General features: G+C 37.2%; 1 protein-coding gene across 5 annotated transcripts in view; it reads left to right on the top strand.

Moving 5' to 3' along the window:
* Positions 1–27,690, top strand: part of STK3 (serine/threonine kinase 3) — a 185,442-nt gene that overhangs the window by 60,540 nt on the left and 97,212 nt on the right. For all 5 annotated transcript variants that reach the window (XM_061603774.1, XM_061603805.1, XM_061603785.1 and 2 more), the window contains 3 exons: positions 7,913–8,050; positions 10,497–10,622; positions 21,596–21,797. In XM_061603774.1, coding sequence (XP_061459758.1) covers positions 7,913–8,050; positions 10,497–10,622; positions 21,596–21,797 — 466 coding nt within the window. The remainder of the gene's footprint in view (positions 1–7,912; positions 8,051–10,496; positions 10,623–21,595; positions 21,798–27,690) is intronic.

The following is a 27,690-nucleotide window of genomic DNA, read 5'->3' as shown; positions in this document are numbered from 1 at the left end:
TAGTAAGATAACATTGTAGCTATATTACATCAGCTTGTATTGTTAAGGGATGTTTTGTTTAAAAAGGTATATCACTGGAACTGGCATCATTTCATTCAAAGCTATAAACTTGAATATCACCCTCCTATTTTGATACTGAGTGATTTCTGTAGAACTGACTAAATGCCTAATTATTTAATGTAAGGGTGACTTAAAAGTACAAATGTTGTTGGAGAAGGAGGACAAATTTAGACCACTGCTGTTTTTAATGGTCGCTGAATCACCTCCTCTGTTTTTCACTGTGTTATTAGAGTAAGTTCAGATTAACAGGCTTGAAAGATAGGTAGTCGCAGAAGCGCAAATTGCATTATTCATGTCCCAAAGGTACCAACAATGCATATTTAAGCCAAGTTATTGAAAAGAAAATATTGTATAGAGCTGCTGTTCTTGACTGTCAACCGATTAAGCAGTTTAAGTTTAAATGTCAGTTTGAACATGAGAAACAGAAAAATAATGCAGAAATATTAGCTGCTCTTAACTTTTCTGTTTTGGTGTTAACCAAGGCAATAGGCTTCTATAGCCACTGTATGACCTACCCAACGGCAATTGCAATCCTTACTTTTTCAAAGCTAATTGTTTCATGTTTAGTTTACTAAATGTCATCTGGACTCGGTAAAAAGCAAATGACCTGCATTGAATTAGTATAATTGTAACACAAACAAAATATCACATAGTTTGGGCCTCATACAGGAAAGGAGAAAGTTGGAAAAAATTCCCTGTTTGATAAATAAAATCTGAGATATGAAACAGGTTTAGATACCTGTTTTTACCTGTTATGTACTCTTTAAATTTGCATTTTTAGGATTTCTTCTTCTCCATCGAAAAATAACTCTTCCTTCCTTGAACATGTTTGACTTTTTCATATCAGTCTAGGGTTACTTTAGTGATATCTTTTTATTTTTGCCAATTTAATCCTTTTTAAAATGCCCCTGTCAGGCCCCACTATGATCCAAGAGTTGTAGGTTTGAGAGTGACAAACATGTGCAAGATGGGTCTGTGGCCTATGCAAGAAGCCCAGTTCTGGGCAGTGATGCTCCAAGAGTGATAGGCAGGGGATCAAAGAATGGTCAGTTTGAGAGGCAAGTCAGATCACAGCCAAGTGGATAGTGTAGGTAAATCGGAAATGACAAGGATGCTAGGGCAGGCTGCAAGGGCAGGCCTGGTATCTGGGAATCATGTGGGGTATAGCAGGAGATTCCAGCTGAAGAGATGCAGACTACTACATAGGGAAGTGGTAGGCATTCAGCATGGGCAACTGGAAGCTTACCTCCTGGAATAATAGCAGCTTTTGGGTGGAGGGATTTTCATCAGAATTGCAGCATGGGAGGAAATGGTTAAACTATTACCAGTGTGCCATGGTTCCAATCCTGATTCCCCCCACTCTCTGCAGCTATTCACATTTTTAAAAAGACTTGCGAAAGTGCAAGTGACATGTTTTAATATCATGTGCAGTTGAACACTTGCATTGACTATCTCAGAAGGAGGAAGGGGGGAAGAGAGAGGGCCAACATATCTTTCTGGCTTTTTGGTTCTGTACTTGTAGTTATATGAAGTCTGACCAGTCATGGGTGCAGGGAATCTCTCCCAAGATTCAGAAAGGGATACTGTAATTCTGTAATTATTTGACCCCTACTACTGGCAATTTATCCATGTACAATCCACAGACAGTTAAGCACAGTAGTCCCTACTGAACCATGTGAGACTTCATATGTTCTTTTTGTGTCAACAGGCAGCATGTGGAGGCTTGCTTTAAATAGATCAATCTGCTGGCCATTCATGTGCAGTGATCCACCATGCTTCTTGGTTGGGTGATCCCTCCCCACCCTACACATGACATTATCAACGGCCCCTGACCTCAGCTTTTTAGGAACGAGCTTACTCAGTAGTCTTAATACGTGGGGATATCTGCCACGTGGAGTGATTTTCAATTTGCATCCATATGTGACTTTTAATGGAATCACCCCGATTCTAAATTGCATGGTTTGCTAGTTGTAATTTGTCATACTTTTTGTAATGTGTGCAGCACATTTGACTTTCATGATCTGTTCCCTTCTCCTCCTCCTCCTCCTCCTCCTGTATTTATTGTATCTCTTCTACTATCCCATCCCACAGGATACATGGGAAGAGTTTCCTATTTTGTTCTCTCAATGTTGTTTGAAAAACTGTTTCCAGGGTTGCATCATGTATACTCATTATCAAAACAGTGATGGCTTATAAATAGCATATCAGCATTTTGCAGATTGGTATCAGTAAGGAATGAACAGCCAGCAACTAAAAGGAAGGAAATGGAAATAGGCTCAGGCTAGGTATATACATTTTCTTTTTATATTAAGGAAAATTGCAACTGCAGAAGTTCTTTAGATTTAAGGATGGGTAGCTTGTGGGATTTATGGTCACATGGGAAATATTTACATGCAGGTACTCTGATTTCTCTTTGCCGTCATCATGGAAACTAGACATTTCCCTTAAGGAAAAAAAGGAGACAAAAGAAAACTAGCGTTCCTGGAATGCAAACAATTATGTAGAAACTATGGGCCAGACAATGTGTAATTGTAACAGACCCAACACATCATTCTTCCCCTTTCACCTCCTTTCAGCCAGGCTCACTTCCAGTATTGGAACCCAGCTGGGGAAAAATGTCCTGGGGCGGGGGGCCGGTGAGTGGGCTAGAGAAGATAAAGTGGCAAAAGTTCAGTACCCTCAACCTGTAGGCCCTTTTTGCACTCTTACCGTTCGCTTTGCATATGATCGGGGCAAATCCATGCTTGAAGAATGCCTCTTTTGCCATTGCATATAGTTTGGCTCTAACCTGGCTCCAGAAAGCTCATTGCGGTGATCATAAGAAGAGTCTTGCTGGGATCATCCCCAAGGCCCACATAGTCCAACATCCTGTTTTCATAGTGGTCAGCCAGATGCCTATGAGGACCCAGCAAGCTTGACCTGAGTCCAATAGCACTCTCCCCACTTGTAATTGTTGGCAATTGGTACAGTAGGGCCCCTCTTTACAGCGCTTTGCTTTACAGTGTTCTGCTAATACAGCAGTTGTGAATTATAGAAAGGCCCCGCTTTACAGCACTTGTTCCGCTTTTACGGCGTTTTTTTGCCGCTGGGCGCCATTTTGATCAATGTAAGTCAATGGGATCTGCTTTACAGTGGTTTTCGCTTTACAGCGGGGGTCGGAAACGTAACCCACTGCATGAGCAGGGCTCTACTGTATATAGCAGCCTTTCCCAACCTTGGGTCCCCAGATGTTGCTGGACTACATTTCCCATAATTCCTGACCATTGCTCATGCTGTCTGGGGCTGATGGGAGTTGTAGTCCAACAACATTTGGGGGCCGAAGGTTGGGAAACATTAGTATATAGAGACATATTACTGCTGACAGTGGAGATAAAACATATACATTGTGGCTAGTATGCATAACTAATGTTTCTGAGAAACTGAGTTTCTTTGAAGATGCTGTTGGGTGAAAAGTGTCCAGAAAACCAACTTTACACACCTGACCTCTTGAATTGTTATCACAATATGTGCAGAACCGCAGAATAATCTTGTAGCTGAAGATAAAATGCCCATCATTTAGTAATCTTTGCTCTTAATCATGTGACAATTGTTCCCATATCTCTTCCTCCTTCTGAGACAGTTATTGCTGTACCATCCTGTCATGGTTTGCGTTAAATAATATCCAAAGGTCATAATTTTAAGAGTGTGTGCAGTTTATGAGTACTAATTATGGGTAGCTAACCTACTGGTGCAGTGTATAAAAGAAAAGCTTCTATACTATCCAGACTTTTAATAAGTTGAAATGGGAGAGTTTGGGGACTATATTGATAAGTATTTTTTGTGAAATATTTTCAAAGAAATCCATTATGTGTGGCCTTTTTTTAACATTTAATCTAAAGTTTTGCTTTGTTTGATATTTTGCAAAACTCCCCCTTAAAATACTGATGTTTATCTTCTAATCTAATCTTTAGAGCTAGTTTCCACATTCTAGGGTAGAACTAGGTATTTCCTCATTTGTGTCATTGAGTATCCCCAGGTGAACACTAGCAAGAGTTGAACTGAGTAAGAACCAATGATTATGAATGTAGAATCTTAAGGTGTCATAGTACACTTTTTGTATTTGGGTGTTTAAATTCAGTTCTGCCCTTAATATAGAATTTGCTGTTGTAAACACTGAAATTCAGAAAATTTACTCTCTGCTTTATTGTTTTTATCTGATGTAAAAATAAAACATCAAGCTGCTGAAACCTAATATGATTTTATCTAAAGAATTGTTTTACTAGTTTCAAGACTACACTCTTCATTCATCCATAAAAACAGCTATCATTCACTGAACAGGTATTATAAATACAGACAATTTTGTTTTAGTTTGGCAAGTTTCAAAAAGCATTTTGGCTTGGTTAATCTGGTATTTCTCAATCCAGTTGAGTGATTGGTTTGAACTATTCTGAAACATCTTTCCAGTTAGGTAGAATAGTTAAGGTATTGTCTCATATAACCTTGGTCTTGAGGGAACCTTGTTGTCTTCCTGTGTAATCACTAAGACCCGAGTTCTTAGATGTAAAAAGGGAATTGGAAGTTACCATTTTGTTTTTTGAGCATTCAGTGCTGAACATAATAACTAGGCTTGAATGCATGTAGCTGATGATGGGAACAAAGGATAACATTGGAATGCTGTCTCCCCCCCCAATTGTTTTCTTTTTTAATTTGCATGATGAGGACAACTTGTAAAGTACAGCCAACAGTCCATGGCTGCCATGACCACCACAGGACTATCACAAAAGTCTTACTGGCTCAAAACATGCAGCATGTTGTTCTTCAGTAGCCTACTGGGTCCATTTGCCAGCTGGCTATATGAAGCCAGTGAGTAGTCAGTATTACTTGTTGATATATAGCCTGGGAAGGCCAGGTAGTTAAAGGCCAAAAGAGATGTGACTAGAAAGCTACCTTATACTGAATCAGACCTTTGGGTCCTCTTGCTCATATAGGAGAGCCAACATGGTGCCCTCAGGTTTGCTGGATTACAACTCCCATAATCCTTTACCATTGGCCGTGCTGCCCAGGGCTGATGGGAGTCAGGAGTCGAGCAACATTTGGAAGGCACCATGTAGGTTACCTCTGGCCTACACTGACTGTCAGTAGCTCTCCCAGGGTTTTTCTAACCCTGTCTGGAGATGCTAGGAATTGATCCTGGGACGTTTTGCATGCAAAACACATCCTCTACCACAGAGCTACAGCTCCTCCCTGTGTAGTTGATTAAACAAACAAACTGGTGTGTGCGTGGTGGGGGAAAGCTGGATCAGACTTGTGGTGTGGAGAGAGGTGGGCTTTTAGTTCTTTGCCTCTGCTGCATTCCTGATCAAAATTTCCCCCTTTACCCCACATCTGCTGTTCACCATGGGAGGAAAGTTGTGACCATAATTCCGCTACCTGTCTAGCAACGGGATTTGTTTTTATCAGCTTTTTGATTGAGACTTAGTAACTCTGCTATCTTCTATAGTAAAATGAGCAATGTATATTGAACATTTAACTGTAAGGATCGTTTGTTTTCTTCAAATGGCCAAATCAATTTTTAGTGTGGTTCTGAGCTGCTATGGAGCTGATTCTCAAACAACCTTGTAAAGTGAAATAAAACTATGAAGGGCTTGGAATATGCTCTAATGATCCTTTATATAGTGGCTTATATAGTAAGGTTTTTACTGAGTCAGTGTGTCATAAGTCAGCGTTAATTGCTATATACAACTTACGCTGAATCTATTATGATGATACTAAATAAACAGTAGGTAGACAATTTTTCTTTAGTTTTCTGAAAGTTACTGCAAAACTGCTATGTTAAGTTGAAGATCATGCAATAAGTTTCTGAATCACAGTTCAAAAGTTGATTATTGTCAAGGTCAGAAGCAAATGTGTTGTTTTCAGCATGTTGTTAATTTTAAACTTACATACACTGCAAAACAATTAGTTTGGATTTGCAGACTCTATAAGGCCAAAGGATGAATCTGTTAGATCATTGCTAAGCTTTTTCTGAAATTCTAGCCTGGAGATGCTAAATTGGAGTACCTTTCTGAAACAGTATAAGAAAAGAAAATCATTGTGGCAGGGGTTAATTTTGTTACACCAGATGGCCAATTTATTGGCAGATTTCTTGGAATTAATGATAGTTTCTCTGAACTATTCATGAAAAAGAAACATTTAAACTGAGTTAGGGAAAGAATATGACACATGGTATGATTCTTGTCCATACAATGTTGATGGCTGCTTTTCCCATTTGTAAAAATGTTGTTTCATTATCATAATGCTCACAATTTCTGAGATACCTTTTTACAGTTGTTAAATTTAAGACTAAGTGGTGTACTAAACATTATGCAGAATGTGGTGGTAGAAGTTTGAACTGTACCACTTGAGTCTGCAGGTTGATGTAACTTTTTTGCAGTGTGTGTGTGATGGTTTGTTTTGCATGCGTGCCTACATAAGCTCCCTGCATGCAATAAGCTAGCACTTTAGGGAGAGGGTTTTTGCTAAACCTTTATATCAGACAATGCTCAGTTTATGCTGGGAGATTTTTACGTTGGTGAGTAATAAAAATACACCCCTACAATTTCAGGTGTCACGGCCAAGACTTCTGCTATTTCATTGCCCACCCCCCTCCCAATATGTTGGGGATGTGGGAGCTCTTGTACCAGCACAGTTCCTTCTTTTGCATTTGGAATAACATGAAGAACCATAGGCCATGTTGGAGAAACCCAGGTTGTGGCTTCTCCCATACCACTGTTGCTTCAATTTCCAGGAAAGGGAAGACTGGTATGGGAAACAGCCCTGTACTACTTTCTTCTTTTGCCTCTAAAAGTCCCATGCAAAAGCAACTCTGACAGTATAATGCAAGACAGAGGGCCTCTGTGTGGCAGCTAATGTAGTTTGGTTCTAATCTTACCCACTTGAACACTTAACCTCTCAGTATTTATTTTTATGAAGTAAAGTTTGTATTGTATTAACAGAATAATAAAAACCTAATCAATCTGTTCAGTGCTCTAAAATGTGGTTGGCAATCACTAGTGACTGAGTAAGATTGTCTTCTAAGATAATTTGGTTGGAAGACACCTGTGCGTGAATTTGTTTTATGTGGGGAGATTGGCGCACGCCGATCAACACACAATCTTGACAGAAAAAGGCTTTGATCCAATGGCATGGATACCACGGCGATTGGAAGTCTTTTATCTGCTGCAGCCTTCACCCACCTTCACAGCCGTTGTAACGTACACATTGTTATCCTCCGCCTGTTCTGCCGTTGAGGACTTTCTTGGATCGTTCTTTGTCTGGTTCCTCTTCCTTGACCTTACCACCATAGGTGACCCTGCTGGGAGTACATGACTCCCAATGGCATCGCTCACAGGGTTCATTGGAACATGCAAGCCCATTCACCACTGCAAGGTGACGATCCAGCGAGGGGGCTCTAAAATATTACCCAGCTGATTTACTCAATTCACTGTTTTGTGTATATCAAACTGGCATGCAATAGCTAAGTTCATATTTTATGTGCTTAACCAGGAAGTGCTTTTGCTTCTCAGCTAAGAAACTGTGAAATACAAAATCTCCTCTTGAGACTGATTAACAGTAATAGATAAAATAAAGAGTGATGTGCACAGTGAGGTACAGTTTAAATAGAGGAAATTGTAATGGGAAGTAGCTACATTGGTAGCAGATGGATTTGCTTCCTTTATCTTGGTGATACTAGAAATTCAAGTCTAGTTAAACTTCCCCCACCCCTTTCCAGGTTTCAGCATGAAAACAAAAGATAAAAGAAGCAAAGTTGTTTTAATTTGTTGAAATACAGATATCCTTACTGACTTTTTCTTCCACCCTTTAAAAAAATTAGGCAATTTTTATGATTCCTACAAACCCTCCTCCAACATTCCGGAAGCCAGAGCTTTGGTCTGATGAATTCACTGATTTTGTGAAAAAATGTTTAGTGAAGAATCCCGAGCAGAGAGCGACAGCGACCCAACTTTTGCAGGTCAGTATTCAGTTGTGGACCCTGGAGAAGCTTGAATTTATGCTCCCAGCAGATCTTAGTCTTCCTGACCTACATACCCACTGCTTTGGGCTCAGCAGGTGATGGAGAAGTCTGTTCCAGCAAGCAGAAGGGATGGTCTCTGACCATTTCTGATGTTGGCTGGCGGTGATGGAGTTGTAATCCATCAACATATGAAGGGCATCATGCTGGCTACCCCTAGTCTAGTAAGACTGAAGTCCTAACTCCAGTTACCTGGGAGTAAGCCCCACTGAAGTCAGTTGGACTTCCTTCTGGGTAGACAGGGTTAAGATTGTGCTGTACCCCTCTCTGTTTGCTCCTATACTTTTTTAATCTACAGCACAGAGTGCAAAAGCAGCAGGGAAGATTAAAAAAAAATCCCTGTAATAGTTGGGCAGGTGTTGTTGTTTCAATTACTAATCACCTTCTAAAACAAATCTCAAGGTGATTTACAATGAGAAAGATAATAAAATCAATACACAAGATTACATAGAAAAAATTAAAAACACAGTAACTATCCACTACAATTGATTATAGATACAAATAAGACTCGGTGCATTGATCAAAACTCCCCTACTCCCAACAGCATAACCATGATTGCTGTAAAATTAATCAGCTAAATCTACTTCAACCACAACAATAATAATCAGTAGTCAAATGCCTGGGAGAAGAGGAAAGTCTTTGTTTGGTGCTGGAAAGATGTCAGTGTAAGCACCAGGTGAGCTCTCCCGGGGGTGGGGGATCATTTGATAGGCTGGGGCTACTTTTGAAAAAGACCCCTCTTGTTGCCAGCCTCTGATCTTCTTCTGGAAGGAGACTGGTATAATCTTGCTGCTGTATAAACTTGACAGGGTCATTGTTCCTCATTAATGACATTGTAAGTCATGAGCAATAAGAGCCCATAATATTCATACAACCACATTCCATGTGGTAATTGCAACAGCATTGGATATGTGATCTGGAGGATATCAGAAGCAAGAGTACCATTTATTGAATTGAATTGAATTGAAACTTTATTTTTACCCTCCCTTTTTCCAAACTGGAACTCAGGGTGGCTTACAAATAGAACTACATGTAGTTAAAATACATACAATTAAAATACAATTAAACTATGCACAATCTTAAAACCGTGAAAAGCAGTTAAAATCTAAAAACAATTTAAAATAATACAAATAATAATATAAAACAATAAAACAAGCCTTGTAAAGCCCAGTCCTAAACACCTTCTATCCTAAAAGCCTGTCGGAATAAAAAAGTCTTTTTTTATGAACATTCCCCTATTTTTAAAAAAGATAGCGGTCTTATTAAATAAATTGTCTTATAATTCCAGTTGTAATTTTAATGTAGAAATATTAGGAAGGACAGAATATTCTGAAAAGAAATGATGTATAAATGACCATATTCTCACTAGTGACAGAACAGATGCCAGTTCTTAAACAGGAGTGTAAAGTATATTAAAATAGGTGGGTTTTCTTTGTTCAATATCCCAAGGGTTTTAATTTTACTTCATTTACATTTCATCATTGTCAGCAGCCCACTTCTCACATAACTGTGCTTTAGCATTAATGAGCAAATGTGCAGGTTCCCAGACTAAAGTTCTTGGCTGCAGCGCTCTTCCTCCAGTCCTGCTGCTGGTTTGGCTTAGGGTTTTGTCTGAACCCAGGCATGTGGCTTGTCTCCCTCCAGCAAACCATGAATGGTAAACCAAGAACAAACTTTGGTTACAGCTTGTGTTTTATCTGGAGCAAGACAAACCACAAGCCTGGGTTTGGATATAACATTCAGCCAAACCATGGCTTAGCCCTGGGTAGTGTACAAGCAACAGGGCCAGAGAGGGTGGAATGAGCACCATGAATGCAATCTTCAGTTCAGGAGCCTGCATGTTTGCTCATTTGTGCTAAGCCATGGTTAGGCTTAGTGTTAGCACGAACCAGGTCAGTGGCTCAATTATTCCTTTCATGTTCCAATACAGGTTTGTTGCTGCTGTAGTGCCTGTTCTGCTTATGGTTGCTAATTTGCATTGTCAGCTTGTTAAGATGAATTAAATGTTGTAACTGAATGCATTAAAAAGTTTATTTTTCTATGTCAGGCTATCTTCTCTTTGTTTATTTACCACCTAATTCGCATTTCCTTTGGACAATTATATCCTTAACTGTAAAGCAGTTGTGTTTTGTAGTAACATTCTTCTCATGGTTGCTGTTTACCTAAACAAACAAAAAGGAAAATCCTATTTAGTTGCAAAGCAGTTAAACAGATCATATGTTCTCTTATTCCAAATTTTAATTGCTGTCCAAAGGGAAATGTTCTTTCATGCACTGGTCTGTGAAGTTGATTGACATGTTGTTTTAACATGTTACTTATATTTATCCTGTGTGTACAGGGTGTCTGTAGGCTCCACTTTGTATAACTGTATGGTTTTATTTTCTAGCATCCTTTTATTAAGAATGCAAAACAAGTTTCAATTCTGAGAGACCTGATTACTGAAGCTATGGAAATTAAGGCAAAAAGGCATGAAGAACAGCAGAGGGAATTGGAAGAAGAGGATGAAAAGTCGGTGTGTGATAATTTAATTATGCGTTCTATGTATTTTTGGCTAGTTACATAGGACCAGCTTGCACGTAATACTAAACTATGGTTTAATACTATGTGGATGAGCCTGAGTGAAGCATTGGGCTCACTTGCTCCCTCCTCCCCTTTTTTCCTCTTGTGGCTTAGCACTGGATATCCTGGTTTAAAACAAGCCAATGATTGCTAATCAGGCCATCTTCAAGCTATGGTTTATGAAACTGACTGGTTTAACTAACCATTCTTATTTTAAACCAGGATTCCTGGTTGTCATATAATATTTAATGAAGATTCTTTGAAATGGAAAATTGTCTCAACAGAAGTCCTTCTCCCAGCAGTGCAGGGGAAGGTGAGAAGAGGGGAAGCACACTAGCCTCATGGTTTGCTCAGGCTTGCTGAGGTTTGTCATGTAATGCTAAATCATGGTTTAGCGTTGCATGTTAGCCAGCCTAGTATCTACAACATTAAGTGATTCAGCTGTGACCAACAGAGTTGTGTGCCCCTAGATTTTTCTAAGTTTTCTTCTTTGCAAGTCTGTCTGTCTATTTATTTATTTATCTCTATTTATTTATTTATATCCTGCCCTTCCTCCCAGCAGGAGCCCAGAGCGACAAGCGCCACATAAAACCCCAAATTGCAAAAGCAGTTTCTAGGTTTGACACAAGTTTGTTTTTAAATGGGGAAAAGTGTGTGTGTGTGTGTGTGTGTGTGTGTGTGTGTGTCTAATAATACATACACATTGATGTCATGCTCTTTTCAAAAAGTTCTTGTGCAAAATCTCTTAACTGTTTTTTGAATTTGAGAGTTTCTGTGGGAGCATTTTCTAAGAAGTAAACAATTTGAATATGAGGGTTTTGCGTTCCCTACCTCTGAATCATAGCTACTGTTATTGCCATGCATGACATGTTAATCATACAAGTATACTTGACATTCTGTTGCCAGAATGTTGGCTCATCAAGCACAATAATGTCAACACAGACTGGCTGCAGCTCTCCAGAGTTTTGGATAGGAGACTTTCTCAGGCCTACCTGGAGGCGCTAGGGATTGAACATGGGAGCATTTGCATGCAAAGTGTGTACTCCACCACTGAGCTTTAGCTCATCCCCAATTTGGAAGAAAAAATTCTCAAGAATATTAGCACTAGAATTTGCTTGCATGTATCCCCGCCAGCTTTCATTTAGGTCTAGTGTTTTCCTATACTGCAAAGCTGAAAGCTTACTTTGTAGCATACACTTAATCATGTTGACAGGTTGAAAAGGCATTTTATGGTGCAATGTGAAGTAAGTTTACCTGTGGTATACACTAATAAAGTTTATTTATTTTATGGTATTTCTAACCCACCCTTCACAGGTCAGGAATCAACAATAAAACAAGTCACTAAAGCAAAAATCAGTTGAGGAGGGTCATGGATGTATGGGAATACATCCTTGCAAGAGAGTAAATATTTTGGATGTTGCATAGTATATTCTTGGAATTCACTAGATTAATGTTTGCTTCCATTCTAATTCAGCATGTATTTTTTTAGTTGGTTATTTTATGATAACCTGTTCACTTGTAGTAAAATAAACCAAGGCTACTCTTTTAAATAACCTACGATTGTGAGACTGTGCACACTAATTTTGTTACATGGTTAACAGGCTACAGTTTTATTTTCACAGACTAATTAGTTGCGTTTTACCTATAGTTTAGACATGGTTAATCTGAAGGAATAAAAATGCCTTGATATCCCTTGAAAGGGTAACTTTCACACACCATAACTAATAAAGTTTTCCACCTCATTCCTTAATTTAAGCTACAAATGCATCAATTTCATTTATCTAGATATATTGTAATATACACTGTCTTGCAGCCATAGAATCAGGTTTGGAACCAATTTATGGCTTAAAAGTATTCTGGATCCCTCCTTTTCAGTGGGAATCTGATAATCTATTTTTTTACCCGCATCTGGGAGCAAATAAAATGATACTGTATGGAAAAATATTTTGGTTGGTGCTTGTTATGAGGGAGGCAAGTAGAATTTTCTATAAACTAAAATGTGAGGAGTAAATTCATCTCTAATTGCTTAATCCACTAAGGAGACAAACTTTTTGAGATAGTCTAAAGAGATATGACTTTCTCCAAAATGATGGTTCAATTTCCCATGGCCAAAACACAAATATGCCTTAGATATTTTCAATGATTGACAAAGGCTTGGTGTTGTGCGTGAACATTTCTTTTAGTAACTCTGGTATGACCATCTTGTCTGCCTTGGCTCTTGTTTTACAAACATTCTTGTATAACACCTTTAAAGAACATCTTAGATAATTAATTTTATAACATTGCCTAATACAAACAAAAACGTGAATAGATATCTTAGGGCTAATGGAGTATAGCAGCAGTTTGTAAATGCCTGTTTATCAGTGTTTTTGTGCTGTGCGTTTTGTGACTAGGTGACTAATCTATCAGATGTGACTCAAAAATGTTTACATGAGTAAATAGTTTGCTCTTTGTTGTCTGCATTGCTAAGTGCTAGCTACTTTTCCTTTTGGCTTGACAGAGAATTCTGCAGAACTTGAAAAGTTTGTATATTCTTCAATTACCAGAAATTTGGGATTGGCTTACCTGTTCTTGTATCTTCCTTGGCAGGTTGCACTGCATTATTACACTGTTTATACAGGAAAAGGCGGACACATTTTTTATGACCCCCAGTATTGTCATCAGTTGCCATTTATATAGTGAGAGAAATTCAAATAGGATGTTCAGTGGTCATTTATTCCTTCCCTGAACATCTTGTTGCTATGGCGAGGATTTAGGACCACTTCTCCATCTAACTGAGAGACACTAAATCTTTCATAGCACTCTCATTCTTATAAAATTGCTCTGTTGGGTCTTCTGAAAAGTTAGACCTGCAATGCCTCTCTTACTAGATACCTTTTAAAGGAACAGTTGTGGAAAGAAGACTTGACTGCCATAAACCAGGTTCAAACTTACTAGAACCAGTTCTTATTTAATAGACCAGAAACTTTGGTTAAAGAAAAGGGTTCAGAATTTCATTTGTAATTTTGAACCAGTTGATGTCAGTTTCAAAAAATGAAATGATCTATTGTCCTTTAGAAGTTTCTTAGAGGAAAATGGCCTGTGGTAATGATTTACCCAGAGGGGTCGCTGTATTAGTCCCTTCCAGCAAAAACAGCAACTCTGGTGGAGATGAACATATTTATTATGGCATAAGGTTTCTTGGACTACAGTGTGCTTCATGAGATATTTCATTTGTTAGTCTTTAAGGTACCAGAAGACTCTATTGCTTTCAGTGTGTAGTATGTCTTCAACAGTTTGAATGGCATACCTGTAGTCTGAACCACTCTTACAAATAAGTAGCAATGAATACCTTCTTTGAAAGCTATGTGGAATACTTGAAGTTGAGTTCAGGCATGTTGCAAGAATAGCTTGTCTGATGAGAATGTATTCTGACAAACAGACATGTTTTGATATGTGTTGAGGTAATCTTACAGATTTTTTTAATTAAGTAAAAAGTGCAAGCTGAGTACTCTACAGAAGGTTAATCCCAATATCAAAGTTTAAATGTTAGTTTAAGCATTACTAAACATGAGCTATCTCTTCTTTTATGCATTTTTGAAGTGTGATGCAAATTTGATTTTGATGTCAAGCAGCTGTATTATGGAAACGTAAAGCAACTCGTTGCCTGGCAGCCCCCAAGAAACATACCCAAATATTTATTTTAATGGATCTTTAAAGAAATGAACTAATAGTCAACTCTCGCTGTATCTTTTTTGCTTTATATTTAAATACCTACATTAGCAGAAGATTGTTTAAAATGCTAATGACTGAATTCAAATAATGAACATTTCTTTTGGTAGTAGCTAAGAACAAAAAAGTAGTTAGCTTGTTGGTGTAGTATGCTTTTTTTCATGTTACTAAATCCTACAATTCAGCTTCCTTATATTCCTAAATACATGATATTAACTCTTGATTAAAAAAAACATTCCAGAGGGAGTTAGAAATCAGGGGAGTTAAAAAAAAAAAAGTTGGATCATCTTGTTTCCAGGCCTTTTCCGTTTTTGCCATCACATTTTTCGAATTTGTCTGTGAAAATATTATGGCTGAAAACTTACAGGCTAAGATTCTTTGAATTTTGTGAGCCACACAAAAGATGTGCATGAAATATGCTGCTCAGTTGTTGCTTAATACATCCTTAATTTTTATGAAATATTTTATGACCAGCAGTTACTTTTTAATTTTTTTTATAAAGAACAGTATTTTTTTTACTTTCTTTGTAACATCATATACACTTTATGGCATCATTCATGTAAGCTTTTCTAAATGTTGAACAATTGAATCTCTATGGTTTCTTGAAAGAGAGAGTGAAACCAATATGATTTTAGTTAGCACTGAAGTGTTCCCATTATCAGTTTGTAAAATAGCACAATACTCTTTTATATGCTCATTGGCAATTATAATTAACTTGTGGAAGCATTGGATGTAATATATAGGTTCTCTTTCACTTCACAGTATCTGTTGAGATAGCCATTGTTAATGAAGGTCAGCTTTCATCAGGACAAGCACTGGAAGTTATAAATATAAATAAAAAACAATGTACAGTAGGGCCCCGCTTTTTGGCAGCTGCTTTTCGGCGTTCCACTAATACGGTGGCTTTCAATTAGAGTAAGGCCCCACTCATACGGTGCTTGTTCCGCTTTTACGGCATTGTTCGGATGTTGGGCGCCATTTTATTGACGGAGTTCCGCTCTTTGGCAGGTTTCGCTTTTAGGTGGAGGTCTGGAACGTAACTCGCCGTATGAGTGGGGCCCTACTGTACTGTATACAATTTGTGGGCTGTTCAAGAGTGTGTGGCTTTACTGGAATGAATAGGATGTGAATATTTGTTGAATATTACATTGCACCAGTAATTTGTTTTCTTTAGAGCTCATGGAATTGTGTTCACTTCCTAATTTTTGTGTGTGATCATAAGCTACTATAGTGCTGCTTTTGAAAGGTAATTGGGACTATATTCACACTTTCCCCAAAGGCAGTGATGAGGGGTTAATTGTATAGAGTATTAAATTTTGTTCTTTAAATTTTAAGTTTCAAAAGTTAAAGCATTATGTTCTACTTAATTGTCTTTGCTGCCCTCTAGTGATCTTTTGTATATAAGCAGAGATTAGATAAAATTGGGATTAGGTTCCAAACTTGATCTAAAATTCAGAGCTTGGAAAAGTTACTTTTTTGAACTACAACTCGCATCAGCCCCAGCCAGCATGGCCACTGGATTGGTCTGATGGGAGTTGTAGTTCAAAAAAGTAACTTTTCCAAGCTCTGCTAAAATTCTTTATCTTTACTAGTTCTAAATATGGGGAAATCTTACATTTTGTTAAACTCTGATGTGATGTATTTTATAATACACAGGATATGCAAAAATGCATCACTTCTGTTGAGTCTTCAGATATTTACCAAGGAAGGTTCTGTTTATTGAACTAATAAAATGAATACAGTGTAAAGACCATCCATATCAATAGCCAAGCTGACCTGCTCAAAAGCATTTTTCTGACCCAAATATATTTTGGACCCTAATCTTGAATGCAATTCAAGTCTATTGAGACCTTTCTAAGAAGAAATTGCCCTTTTTTAAAGTACAGGTTTATCCTGGCCATTGACTCCTAATGACTCTCTATAAGTATCAGGTTTTTTTTAAAATGCAGGAGAAACATAGAAAGCTGCCTCAGACCATTGGTCTATCTAGCTCAGTATTGTCTGTTCTGGCAGTGTCTCTCCAGAGTTCTGACAGGAAACATTCCCAGCCAAACCAGGAGATGTGGGGGATTGATCCTGGAGCCTTCTAAATGCAAGGCAGATGCTCTGCCATTGAGCTATGGCCCTTCCCCAGATGTTATGGTATTGTTGCCCCATAGATGTATGTCTGTATGACTGTCCACAACTGTATCAGGCAGAGTAACTAATTCTAGTATCAGTATTTACTTTTCTTCTGTATGTAACTTTCATTTAACAAGATTCCAACTTTTTCTTTAAGCTACTCAAGCTATGTTACTTTTTTGAAACAATGGCCTAGAAAATGATTACCATTCCTTGGCAGATGCTCTCATTGCTTTTATAGAAAATATTGAATACTTAAAAGCAGTAATAAAGAACTCTAAAAGTAGAGATATGAATTCCAGAAAACAGACAAATTGAGGGATTTTCCCCAGCCATACTTCATAGAAAGAATGGCTACTTAATGGGAAAAGATTGTCATATATGATGTAATTGGTATTTCAGAGTCAATGTGACTGCTGTAGACGTGGTGGGCATTCTACCTAAAAACAAACAAAAGCCAGCAAGGTAATTGTTTCTAACATGCTAGAATGACATCATTTAGAAATAATTTATAAATGAAGGAACTGATAATTAGATTTTTTATTTTTTCTTCCATCAGGTGTTGTGCACATACATTCTTCATATTAGCAATGTATTTATTTTCTTACATTTTTATCCAATTTGTCATCAAGAAACCCAAGGCGACATACATGTGGTTCCCAGGTTCTCTCCCATTCAGGCACTGACCAGACCCAGATGTGCTTAACTTTAGCAAGGTGGTACCCTCATGTGCTTTCAGACTACACCGTGTGACAACCAGTGTAGTGCTCAAGCACTGAGTGGGTCTTGAATGAATGCCCCAATCTGTGTCTTTTTATTGCATGAGATTGTATTTTTTAAATATCTCAGAACTAAAAGATGGAGATGGAGCTGTATTTAAAGAGTGCTGTCTTGATTTATTTATTTAAGTAAAAGCACAATATTGCTTAATATTGAAATAAATCTCAAATCAATGTACGGTCTAAAAACACACACTGTGTTGTTAAAACAAAAACACAACCTAAGACCAACAAAATACCAGTATAAACAAATAAAAGATGATAAAACAGAAATTTAGAGGACTTAAATGCATAAGGCTCCTGCTGGGAGGAAGGGTGGGATATAAATCAAATAATAAATAAATAATAAAACGGTCTAATCTTTTGTATCAGGGAAAGTCTGGACAAAAAGTGACATCTTCACAAGACAGCTGAAGCAACTGACTTTTCATTACACATTTCCAGTTTAAAACTGAATGGACTAGAAAAATTTGTTATGTGGGTACTGTAATGTGGAGATACATTAGTATAAATGTGAGACTTAAATGGTTTCCGTAGGTGATACTGTTGTCTTCTTTATCTTCCTCATTTCATCCCAAATGGAGGCCTTCAGATGGACAGGTCATGGATTTCACCATATGACTAACAGTGTAGCATAGAGTTCATATATTTTCATGTACTTTTCTGGATTTCCAGTCTTGCAGACTTGACCTTAGGAAGAGCACAAACATACTTTATTTTTGTGCACTTGCTTATTTTGAGCAGAAACGAAATAGAAGCAAAATGAGCAGAACTGTAAAAGACATGCTTTCTTGCTCATTCAGCTACTTTCTTGCTGATGCACTTGCCATGTTTCTTTTAGAGAGTGTAGGGAAGAGAAATAGAATTTAGTATAGCTCAACAATACAGTTTTCATTCTGTGAGTTGAACGAGAATTTAAGTCTCACAAGAAAGGGCCCTTCTGTGAGTGATATTTCCACTGATCAGAAGTTCCATCCGGTCACAAAGGGAAAACTGAGAGGGTCCAGGCCGTCTATAGTGAAACATGATCTGAGAGAAATTAAGGGATTGCTGATACAATAGTACTGAATTTTTTAATATATATACATAAATATGTTTGCTGGTTTTGTCACATACACACATAAAAACAAGAACAAAACTACAAGAAAAGCAAGTGTGCATAGCCAGGAGAGATTGCCAACATATCAAGATTATCAGTGTCCTGTCCAGGGTATACGTAGAAAACTATTCTAGTTCAGCTGAATTGTTCTTTTTTATTTACCTGTAAATGAATTTGCTTGAACTTATTGGCTTGAATTTGCTAGAACTTATTGGCTTGAATTTGCTAGAACTTATTGGCTTGGATCTAAATTAGAATGTAATAGTGCTATTCTGTGAACTCTTGCTTGAGAGTTCTGTTTTCTAAATATATGGCTTCAAATTCTGGTATTTGTTGTCAACTGATTTACCTTTTTGGATCAGTAGAAGGCATTTAAAAATAAATAAAACACTGAGACCCTAAAGTTTCAGAGTTGAAGTTTTTTTTTGAAAGATTTCTTTTATCACGTTTTAAAAAAAACTGATTTTTTTTAAAAAAAATACTAAACATTCAATCTGTGAAGATTTTGTATAGAAGGGGTTTCTTATTCACATTTTTAGTTAAGTTCAAAAACAGGACTTTAATTTTTGTCTATTAGATGTATAAAGGAGATTAAAGAACTCTTGAAGGTACTTAACTCTGAAGAAATGGAGACATAGATATTAAAGGTGTGGAAGGAAACATTTTGAGATATCACATGTTAGAGGGTAGACATTTTTAACAAGAAAGAGAAATGGAGGAAGTTTGATTTACAAAATAAACTCTGCAGGGGAATTGGGAATAGGAGCAAGTTATTACCATGAATTTCTTCTTCTGGTACTGTTGTTAATTGCTGGTTTTCATTATGGCTAATAAAGTGAAACTTAGCTTTGTGACTGTAGCCCACTTAATCGCTTGTTTTAAAAGAAGCTCCATTAACAATGTGATATTTGAGTTTTTCATTTGAGAAACAAGGTGCTGGTTTTATTGATTTGTAGACTGCCTTGTGACACTCATTTAGGCATTTGAATTACACTCCACATATATTGTGTGTATATAAAAACAATACCTCTCTCTTTTTCTAGAGAAAAAGAACAACTCCTGAAAGATAACCAGATAAAGAGTTAGTATTCCGATACGTCAGGAAGGATTTGTCTTACTATAGAAAAATATGTGTATCTTGAAAAATAAAACGAACCCTGATTTTTGTAGTTTTATTCTTTGTCCATGGGTATCATCAGACACAATCAGTACTTCATACGATTACTCCCCCCCTCCCCACAGAACAGCAGAAACATTTTCTTCTCAATGGGTTGCATGGCACTACTTAGTGGTATGTGGCTTTTTCATTAGCCATTGAAATCTATTGGGCTTTTTTGTAAACTCATTGTTAGGATAGGCTTTCGAAGCATATTTGGCTGGTCTTCTTTGGCCCTCCAAGAGGACTAAAAATCAGCGAATTTGCTTTTTACTGAGTCACCTAAAATTAGACACTTAATTGAAAGCTTTTATACAATCAATAAGCAACTCTTTTGCATTCTGATGTTTTTGTGAATTGTAGAATGTGCCCTTGTAAAAGGACTTGAGGCATAGAAAAGCATGTTAGTCCTTAAATAGCTAGGATATTGTGCACATCCTTTAAATCTGACTTCAGAAAGAGAGTAGGATTTCCTAATAATGTTTTCAAATACTTCTATTCCATATGGGTTTTATGATTCATGAACTGGATTATCATCAGTTCTCTGTTTTACATTCCTGGCACATTACTGCCACTGATTGGAAATGGTTTTGTATCCTTTGCTGGAATTAACTCTGTTCACAGTCTTGAAGCATCTGCTCAGCAGATATTTCTCTACAAAGTATCAACAGGTTTTGTACTTGCCCCTTTTATCATGGCTTGACAAACAGTTTAAGTTCATACAAATAAGAGATGGCTTTTTGACTATATGCAATGCCCTTTTGATCTCCTGGACTCGTGTCTATTGAGGTTTTTATGCATGTCCTTAAGGAAGGGCCTTAGGTAATTGGTAGAACATCTGTTTTGCATGCAGAAGGCCCCAGCTCAATCCCCAGTATCTTCAGGTAGGACTAGGAAAGACTCCTGCCTGAAATTCTGGAGAGCTGTTGATAATCCCTTGTAGGCAGTACTGAACTAGATGGACCAATGGTCTAACTCTGTATCAGACAGCTTCCTATGTTCATGTTAAATTTATGTTAAAATGATCTCGGGCAGCAGGGCTAGGAAAGACCACTGCTGGTCAGTGAGAATAAGCTGTAGGCTAGGTGGACATGAGGCAGATTCATATCTCATATTTCTGTGTTGGGATATTCTCCTTTCATAGAATGCTGTGTGATTCTTTTTAATCATTTTGCTAGTGCTGTGTAGAAATAGTGGATTGAATCCAGCGCTGGGCACGTAACATAATTTACCCTTCCTCTCCCCCCCCCCCAATCTGCTCCTGACAATTCCCCAAACCTCAGGAACAGATTTTGAGGATTGAGGCTGTGCGGGGACTGCAGGGGAGAGGAGGTGGGGAAGTTCCAGTGAGCAAGTGTCAGTTTGTTACGCAAGCAGAACAGTAGCCCTGGATACCATCCAGCTTGTTTTGTAATTTCCTAGGGAAATTTCCCAGAGATACCTTATTATCTAGGTAGACAGGACAGTGAAATACAGTAGGAAACATAAGATTTTAAATAAATGTTATATGATATGCTTTGGATAGATATTATTAAATTGGAGAAAGTGCTAAATTTTATAATGTTGCCCATTATCCCCAATTACGTTCATGTTAGCTCTCTGTAACATTTAACTGGGCCTAACTTATCCAAAAGCAATGGGCAAGATACGCTGAGAGAGGCAGAGGTTAAAAAGGCAATGTACCAAGTAATAAAAGTAAACAATTACTTGGTTTCAAGTTGGAGAGTGACGAGAAGAGTGTAAATGATGAAAAGAACCAAACATGATGTGTCCCAAAATTCAGTATGATAAATGAGGAATATTACCTTGGACCACATGTTTCATAGCGGTATAGAGTAATACTCAATTCTCAGAATTCCTACTCAAAACAGGCCCATTGAAATCAATGGACTTGAGTAACTGAGTAACTTTCAATGAGCCTACTCTGAACATATCACACATAATGTAAATATGAAAAGACATGGTATGAAGAAAGAGCTAAAGGGATACAGAATGTGTGATTATTCTCCAGTTCTGTGTGTACTGGGAAGTAATTTACGTTTACAAATGTTTGTTTGCAGGATGAAGATGAGCTGGACTCCCACACCATGGTGAAGACAAGTTCAGAGAGTGCTGGCACAATGAGGGCCACTAGTACTATGAGTGACAGTGCTCAGACAATGATTGAACATAATAGCACGATGCTCGAATCAGATTTGGGAACCATGGTGATAAATAGTGATGATGATGATGAAGAAGAAGATGAAGACGGAACCATGAAAAGTATGTTTCATTTTCATTTTTATTAAAGTATGTAATCATTTCTCCCTGCAGTACACAAATTGTTATCAACGAATACGCACTTTAAAATCATTTGTGCTGTGTGTTGGAGTTAACACCTTGGGAAAGGAAGCAGTTCATATAGATACTGTCTACATTCCTTTGCTGTACGCAGGTGTGATTCACTTGTGTATTTGAGATTAATTTTCCCTGACATCACCTCTCTGTTGGCTTGTTTGTGTGAGCCACCAAAACAAACGGGAAAAAAATCCATAATTCACAGATCTCTTCTGCAAAAAGGCTTAGGATCTCTAGGTTGTAAGAATGTAGACGTCACATACTTTATGCTATAAAACGGAAATAAGATTATAAGTTTTAAAAATGATCTGATCTTTGTTTAAGTTATCCATTCAACATTTTAAAGTAGGACAACTGGAAACATTTCAGTGTATATTATAACTATAGAATCTTTTCAATTAAGGGCATAGATGAATCCTATATTTGGAGCAGATATAGATTCATCTATATCTGCTCCATAGATGAACTACCTCATTTAAACAGAGAGCCATTTGGGGCCAGTTCTATGATATTGATATACATTTATAACCACTTCCGGGAAGGGTGACTTAGCCTGTGCCTGCTTTTGAGACGGGCCCCTGCCTCAAAAGAAGCTTATTCAGATATATCAGTCAGTTTTTTCTTTTTTTTTGACTGATTAAACTTCTCCCGGGTAGGGAGAAACGAAGAGATTAACCTCAAAGCCTATTTTTGTTGGGACGACCAGATCTCATTAATTTATGGGACGAGGTCCAGCCGACGAAGGTGGGACGGATTTTCAACAGCAAGCTCTATCTGTTAAAGCGAACGTTCATCTTATCTTCTAAGAGAGAACGCATTAACAGGCAAGCACCCTTCTTTCTATATTTTTCTTTTACTTGACTTAAATTGTTGCTGTTTAAAAGAGATTTGCCAGATTGATCGGTTTTTGACATCTCACTGGGGAGCCGTAACTTCTCTCTGCTACGCACTAATTAATAGCTTATCTCTGTTTTTGTTGCAAAAAGCTGTCCTGGATTTGCATTCTAAAGATACACACAGAAGAGGGATTTCTATTCCAGATTTTTATTTTGAAAAATATTATACTGTTTTGAGACTACTCTCTTTTTGGTTTATTTTATTTTGACGAATCTGTTTCTTGACGATTGCCATTAATTGTTTCGATCCTGGGAACTGCATTTTGTTTACTTAACTATTGGAGAGATAAGGCTGTCTGCTCTGTTTATACTGTGATGTCACCAAGTTTGGAGTATTAACCCAATTGTTGCTGAAATAAGAAGTGGTTTTCCTATATTTTTCTTTTAAAATGGCAATTAAGAAAGTGGCTGAGAATCTGGAAATAACTATGTTTCAGAAAATAATGGATGAGATTGAGATAATGAAAATTGAATTGAGTAAAATGAAGCAGGAGATTAAAGATATAAGGGTCCCTGTGAGAGAGGTGACCCTGGAAGGGGTCCCTGTGAGAGAGGAGACCCCGGAGATTGGAACAGGGGTCCCTGTGAGAGAGGAGACCCTGGAGACTGGAATAGGGGTCCCTGTGAGAGAGGAGATCCCGGAGATTGGAACAAACGTGGAACAGGAACAAGATTTGGAGTCTATGGACTTTAGAAATAAAATCTATTGTTTGGAACTCAATGTTATCTCTGAAGAAATTAATGAAGATTCTAGAGATAAAGTTATCAATGGCATGGATTATCTTCTGGACTGGAATGATGTGATGGAGCCCAATATAGAGAAAATCTATGGAATTAACTGCAGCCATGTGACAATGGAAAAACTTTTAAGAGATGACCCAGTGTGTTTTGAAAAAAAGAACAGAGATATGATTTTACAGCAGTATTTCAGCAACCTATTCAGAATGGATGGCAAGAAAATATTTGGGATAGAGGTAATTCCCATCAGACTCTTACTATATGACTATGGCTTTGACAGCAAGATTATTATGGAATACTGATAATGGAAGATTGGATATTGAAATTACTGGACTTAACAAGACTACTGAAGATGGAAGATGGAAAATGGAACTAATAGAGATAATAGAACAATGGCTACTGAAATTACTGAACCTAACAGATTCTGATGTGATGGATTAATTGAAATGTTTATTTTGACTATGGTTATGACAATAAGATTATCATAATTAGTAATGAGATGGATTAATCGATATGCTTATCTGGAAAAAAAAATTGATAGATATATTTCTTAAAGAATTGAAATCTCTCTTTGACTTTTTGTGGAAAGAATAAAGTAATGTTTATGAGATTTGATGATTAAGTAAGATAACTACTGGAGGAAAGTGATTTTATAATATGACTTAAGAGACAGGATTGCTATATATTATAGACTTATAACTGATTTGATCTTTGACAAATGGGAAGTCAATATTTTACTCTTTATTTTTTATTTTTGTTTTTTTTTTCTTTTTTTCTTTTTGTTTAACTATTTTTGATTTTGTTTTTTGTCTTTGAATGTTTTATGATTTTGTTTTGTATGTTTTATGAAAATTTGAATAAAAATTATTGAAAAAAAAAAAAAAGATATACATTTATAACCAGGACTTACGGTTGAACAGCTTAAAGGTGTTTTTTTTAACGATGTAGGTCATAAAACAGTGGCCTGGTTTGCACATCATGTTATGCCATAATTAAAAATTATGGTTTGCCACAAGCAAGCAGTATGATGGTGCACACTGCTTAGTTGTGCTTGCTTCATTCCTCCCCATTCCTCCTTTTCCCCAGCTGGGAGTAAACAAACCAGAGTATTGGCTTAACTAACTTGACTTGCATTGGTAGTTTGTTTCTCTCCAAACGAACCCAGAGTGCTGGTTCTCATGTAGTTCTCAGAATAAAGAAGGTAAGGGAGGCTGGCTGAGGGAAACCAAGGAGCAGGGGAGGATTCAAACAGACATAATTAAGCAGAGTGTGCCAGCATGCTGCCCGTTTGTGATAAACCATATTATAATTATGGCTTAATGCAGTGTGTGAACTGGCTCATCTTATCTGTTCAAAAGGTAAATTTTCTGTGTTGAGATTAATTTAACTCCTTGTCGTGAACCTTCTGTGTCTTGGTATTCAGACTGCTTACTGTCCAACCATGATAATATCTAGTGCCTTCAAGTATTCATTGAAGTTACTGACATCAGTTTGCATGTGATTCTTCCAACACATTCAGTCAGAGTAATTTAAGTTGTGCAAAAACTCTGATGGAAATTAGTTAAACACTAGTGGTATGGTTGTTCAGTCATAACTCCTGGCAATGTAAAGTGTCTGATATTTACTCTCCAGAAGTGCAGAATAAACTCAGTTGCCCACCTGATGGCTATTTTGCCATATGTCTGGTAAATACACATGTGACAAAATTCACCCGATATAATCTATTGCTGGAATGAACTGAGGCAGCTTTACATGCCATATTAAAGTTGGATAAAATTTAAACTTTGTAAGTTAGAAACACCTTTGTTGTGACTTGTAGAAGAGAAGCTGGCAACTCAAGACAGGGTTTTATATATTTTGTGGTGGTTATGTACAGTAGACCAGGGATTTTTATCTCTAGCTAAAAGATAATAAACAGTTCTGTCGATGAGTGATAGAGTAGAATGATTCAATCCATAAAACACTTAATGCATGTTTTAATTTGTGCTTGATGCTGAGATAGGCATTTGCTTTATAAAGTTTGTGGGTGATGGGGAGATTTATTACCAAAATCTTGAAATAATCAAACTTAACATGTGGTGGAAAGATCTTATAAAGCATTATGAGGATAATGTTATGGAAAGCAAATGTAAGAGTACTAAGAAGAGGAATGGATTAATTATAAATGTATGTGAATAAATTTATTCACATAGAGATATGCACAACTTTCTAGTCCATGGTCTATATGAAAAATATACTATATACCTCTTTAAGAAAATACTGTTGAGGTATAAGAACTGTGAATTGCAGAATGAGTGCCCTCTCTTTTTTGCATGTTCAGATTTCCATTTGCACCATATTCTTATCTGCTGAAATATAAATTCCATGGGTTTGTAGAACACCATAATCCCTTATAGACCTGTTCATGTGTTCAGTGAACATTCATATGAGTGTGTGTCTAAGGTATTATGGTGGCAGGCTTCACCCTAGACCTATTCACATTCATGAGAGATTTCTGTAGAGAGCCCTCATGCATGTAGCTGTACATGCAGAAAGTTTTCTGTGGGCTACATTAAAAACCATTGAAAAGCACGGTTCTTGATAGATTAGACCAAGGATCACCACCCTTTTCGGGCTCGTATACATCTTTGCAAATTGGAGAAATTGTCGTGGGCAACACATACACAACCTTTTCTGTTTGCTACGGTACCCTAATTTCAGTATAGGAGAGGAAGGGGCACCTATGAGTGCCACATTGCTGACCCCTGGCCTAAATAGAGCACTCTGCACCTATAGTGGTATGTGCAGAGGCTTTCTATAGATGTTTAATTTATGCAATCATGTCAGGGATGGAGCCTGCCACTGGGATGCCTCATCCCTCCCCATACCTTTGTTGAATGTATGAAAAATTTCAGGGGTTTATAAAAGTACCTTTATTATACTGATCATCACCTATTATCTCTCCTATAGAGCATCACTACCATTCACTGAACACTAAGCCCTTTCTTAATCTGTGCTCTGTCTGTATTATTTAGGAAGTAAATTCTTCATCAAGGACTCTATTGCCTAAGGTATATTGTTCAAAATATAAAAAGCCCTTAGTTTGACTAATCATGCAGTTTTGTCATACAGTGTTAGCACTCGCTATTATATAGTATAGTACAAGGAATTATTTAACTTTCCTGTTATTTACAGATGCATCTCTCACTTCCTAAACTCAGCTTAAAGCTACATACATAGGCAGTCTCCAAATCAGGTACTGACCTGGCTCAAAACTGTTTCGCTTTAGTAATGAAACTAGATTAGATTTTTTCATTTATCTGCTCCCATTATGTGATAAATTACTTCACATAATGTAATGTGGCCACAAGTGACATTCTTAATAGTGTTGTGCTGTTTCAGCATCATACAGTAGTTTTCTGTGTTAATCATCAAGCTGCGTTAATCATCAAGCTATGTTAACTGCTTTACAAATCATCAGCCCATAATAACAATCAGTGACCAAGGAATGTAGATATTCAGTTTTACAAATCATTGATTCATCATTTCACATTTGTTCTGTTTTGAAGCCCTAATGCCACCAAATTGTGAGTTAGATCCTTTCGTATTTGTTAGTTACTCCAAAACTCAAGTTCTCTGGGTGATATACAGTTAATTTTTAAAAAATTAAAAGTCTAAAATCCTTATAAAGCAATCAAAGTGCAATACTGAAGTCCAATAAGACACAAACCAGAACTGAAACAGAGAATAAACATAATACCAGTCATAGACACGTGGCCTAATCAACAAAAATGACATCACAAGGGCCAAAATACATTCCAGCGGACATAAAAATAGAGGCTAAAATATTAATGATGTTCTTAGATGTTAAAAGGCCTGGGAAGCAGTTTACTGAAATAGCTCCTGGGATTGTCTTGGTGCCGTTTTTAAAGAAAAATTGGCTGTGAAGTCACTTATTTTTCAATAGTTCTGTAAAATGTGTTTAAAACTGTACTGACACATGTGCTTCCCACATGGTCGTATGTTCATGCAGTTTAGATCATGGTGGTAACCCTGGCCTTTGAGTAATGTGTGAATTGAGCTTGAGAGAGGAATTTGTGCATTCTCTCATGTGAATGTTATGAGGGAAGGAACCACAAGCTAAAAGGCTAGTTCTTCTAGAAAACAGAAAACATGAGATTAGAACCCCAAGATATTTTTAGACT

This window comes from Rhineura floridana, chromosome 1 (genome assembly GCF_030035675.1).
Source record: "Rhineura floridana isolate rRhiFlo1 chromosome 1, rRhiFlo1.hap2, whole genome shotgun sequence".
Classification (NCBI taxonomy): domain Eukaryota; kingdom Metazoa; phylum Chordata; class Lepidosauria; order Squamata; family Rhineuridae; genus Rhineura; species Rhineura floridana.
This window is presented reverse-complemented; position numbering and strand designations above follow the sequence as displayed.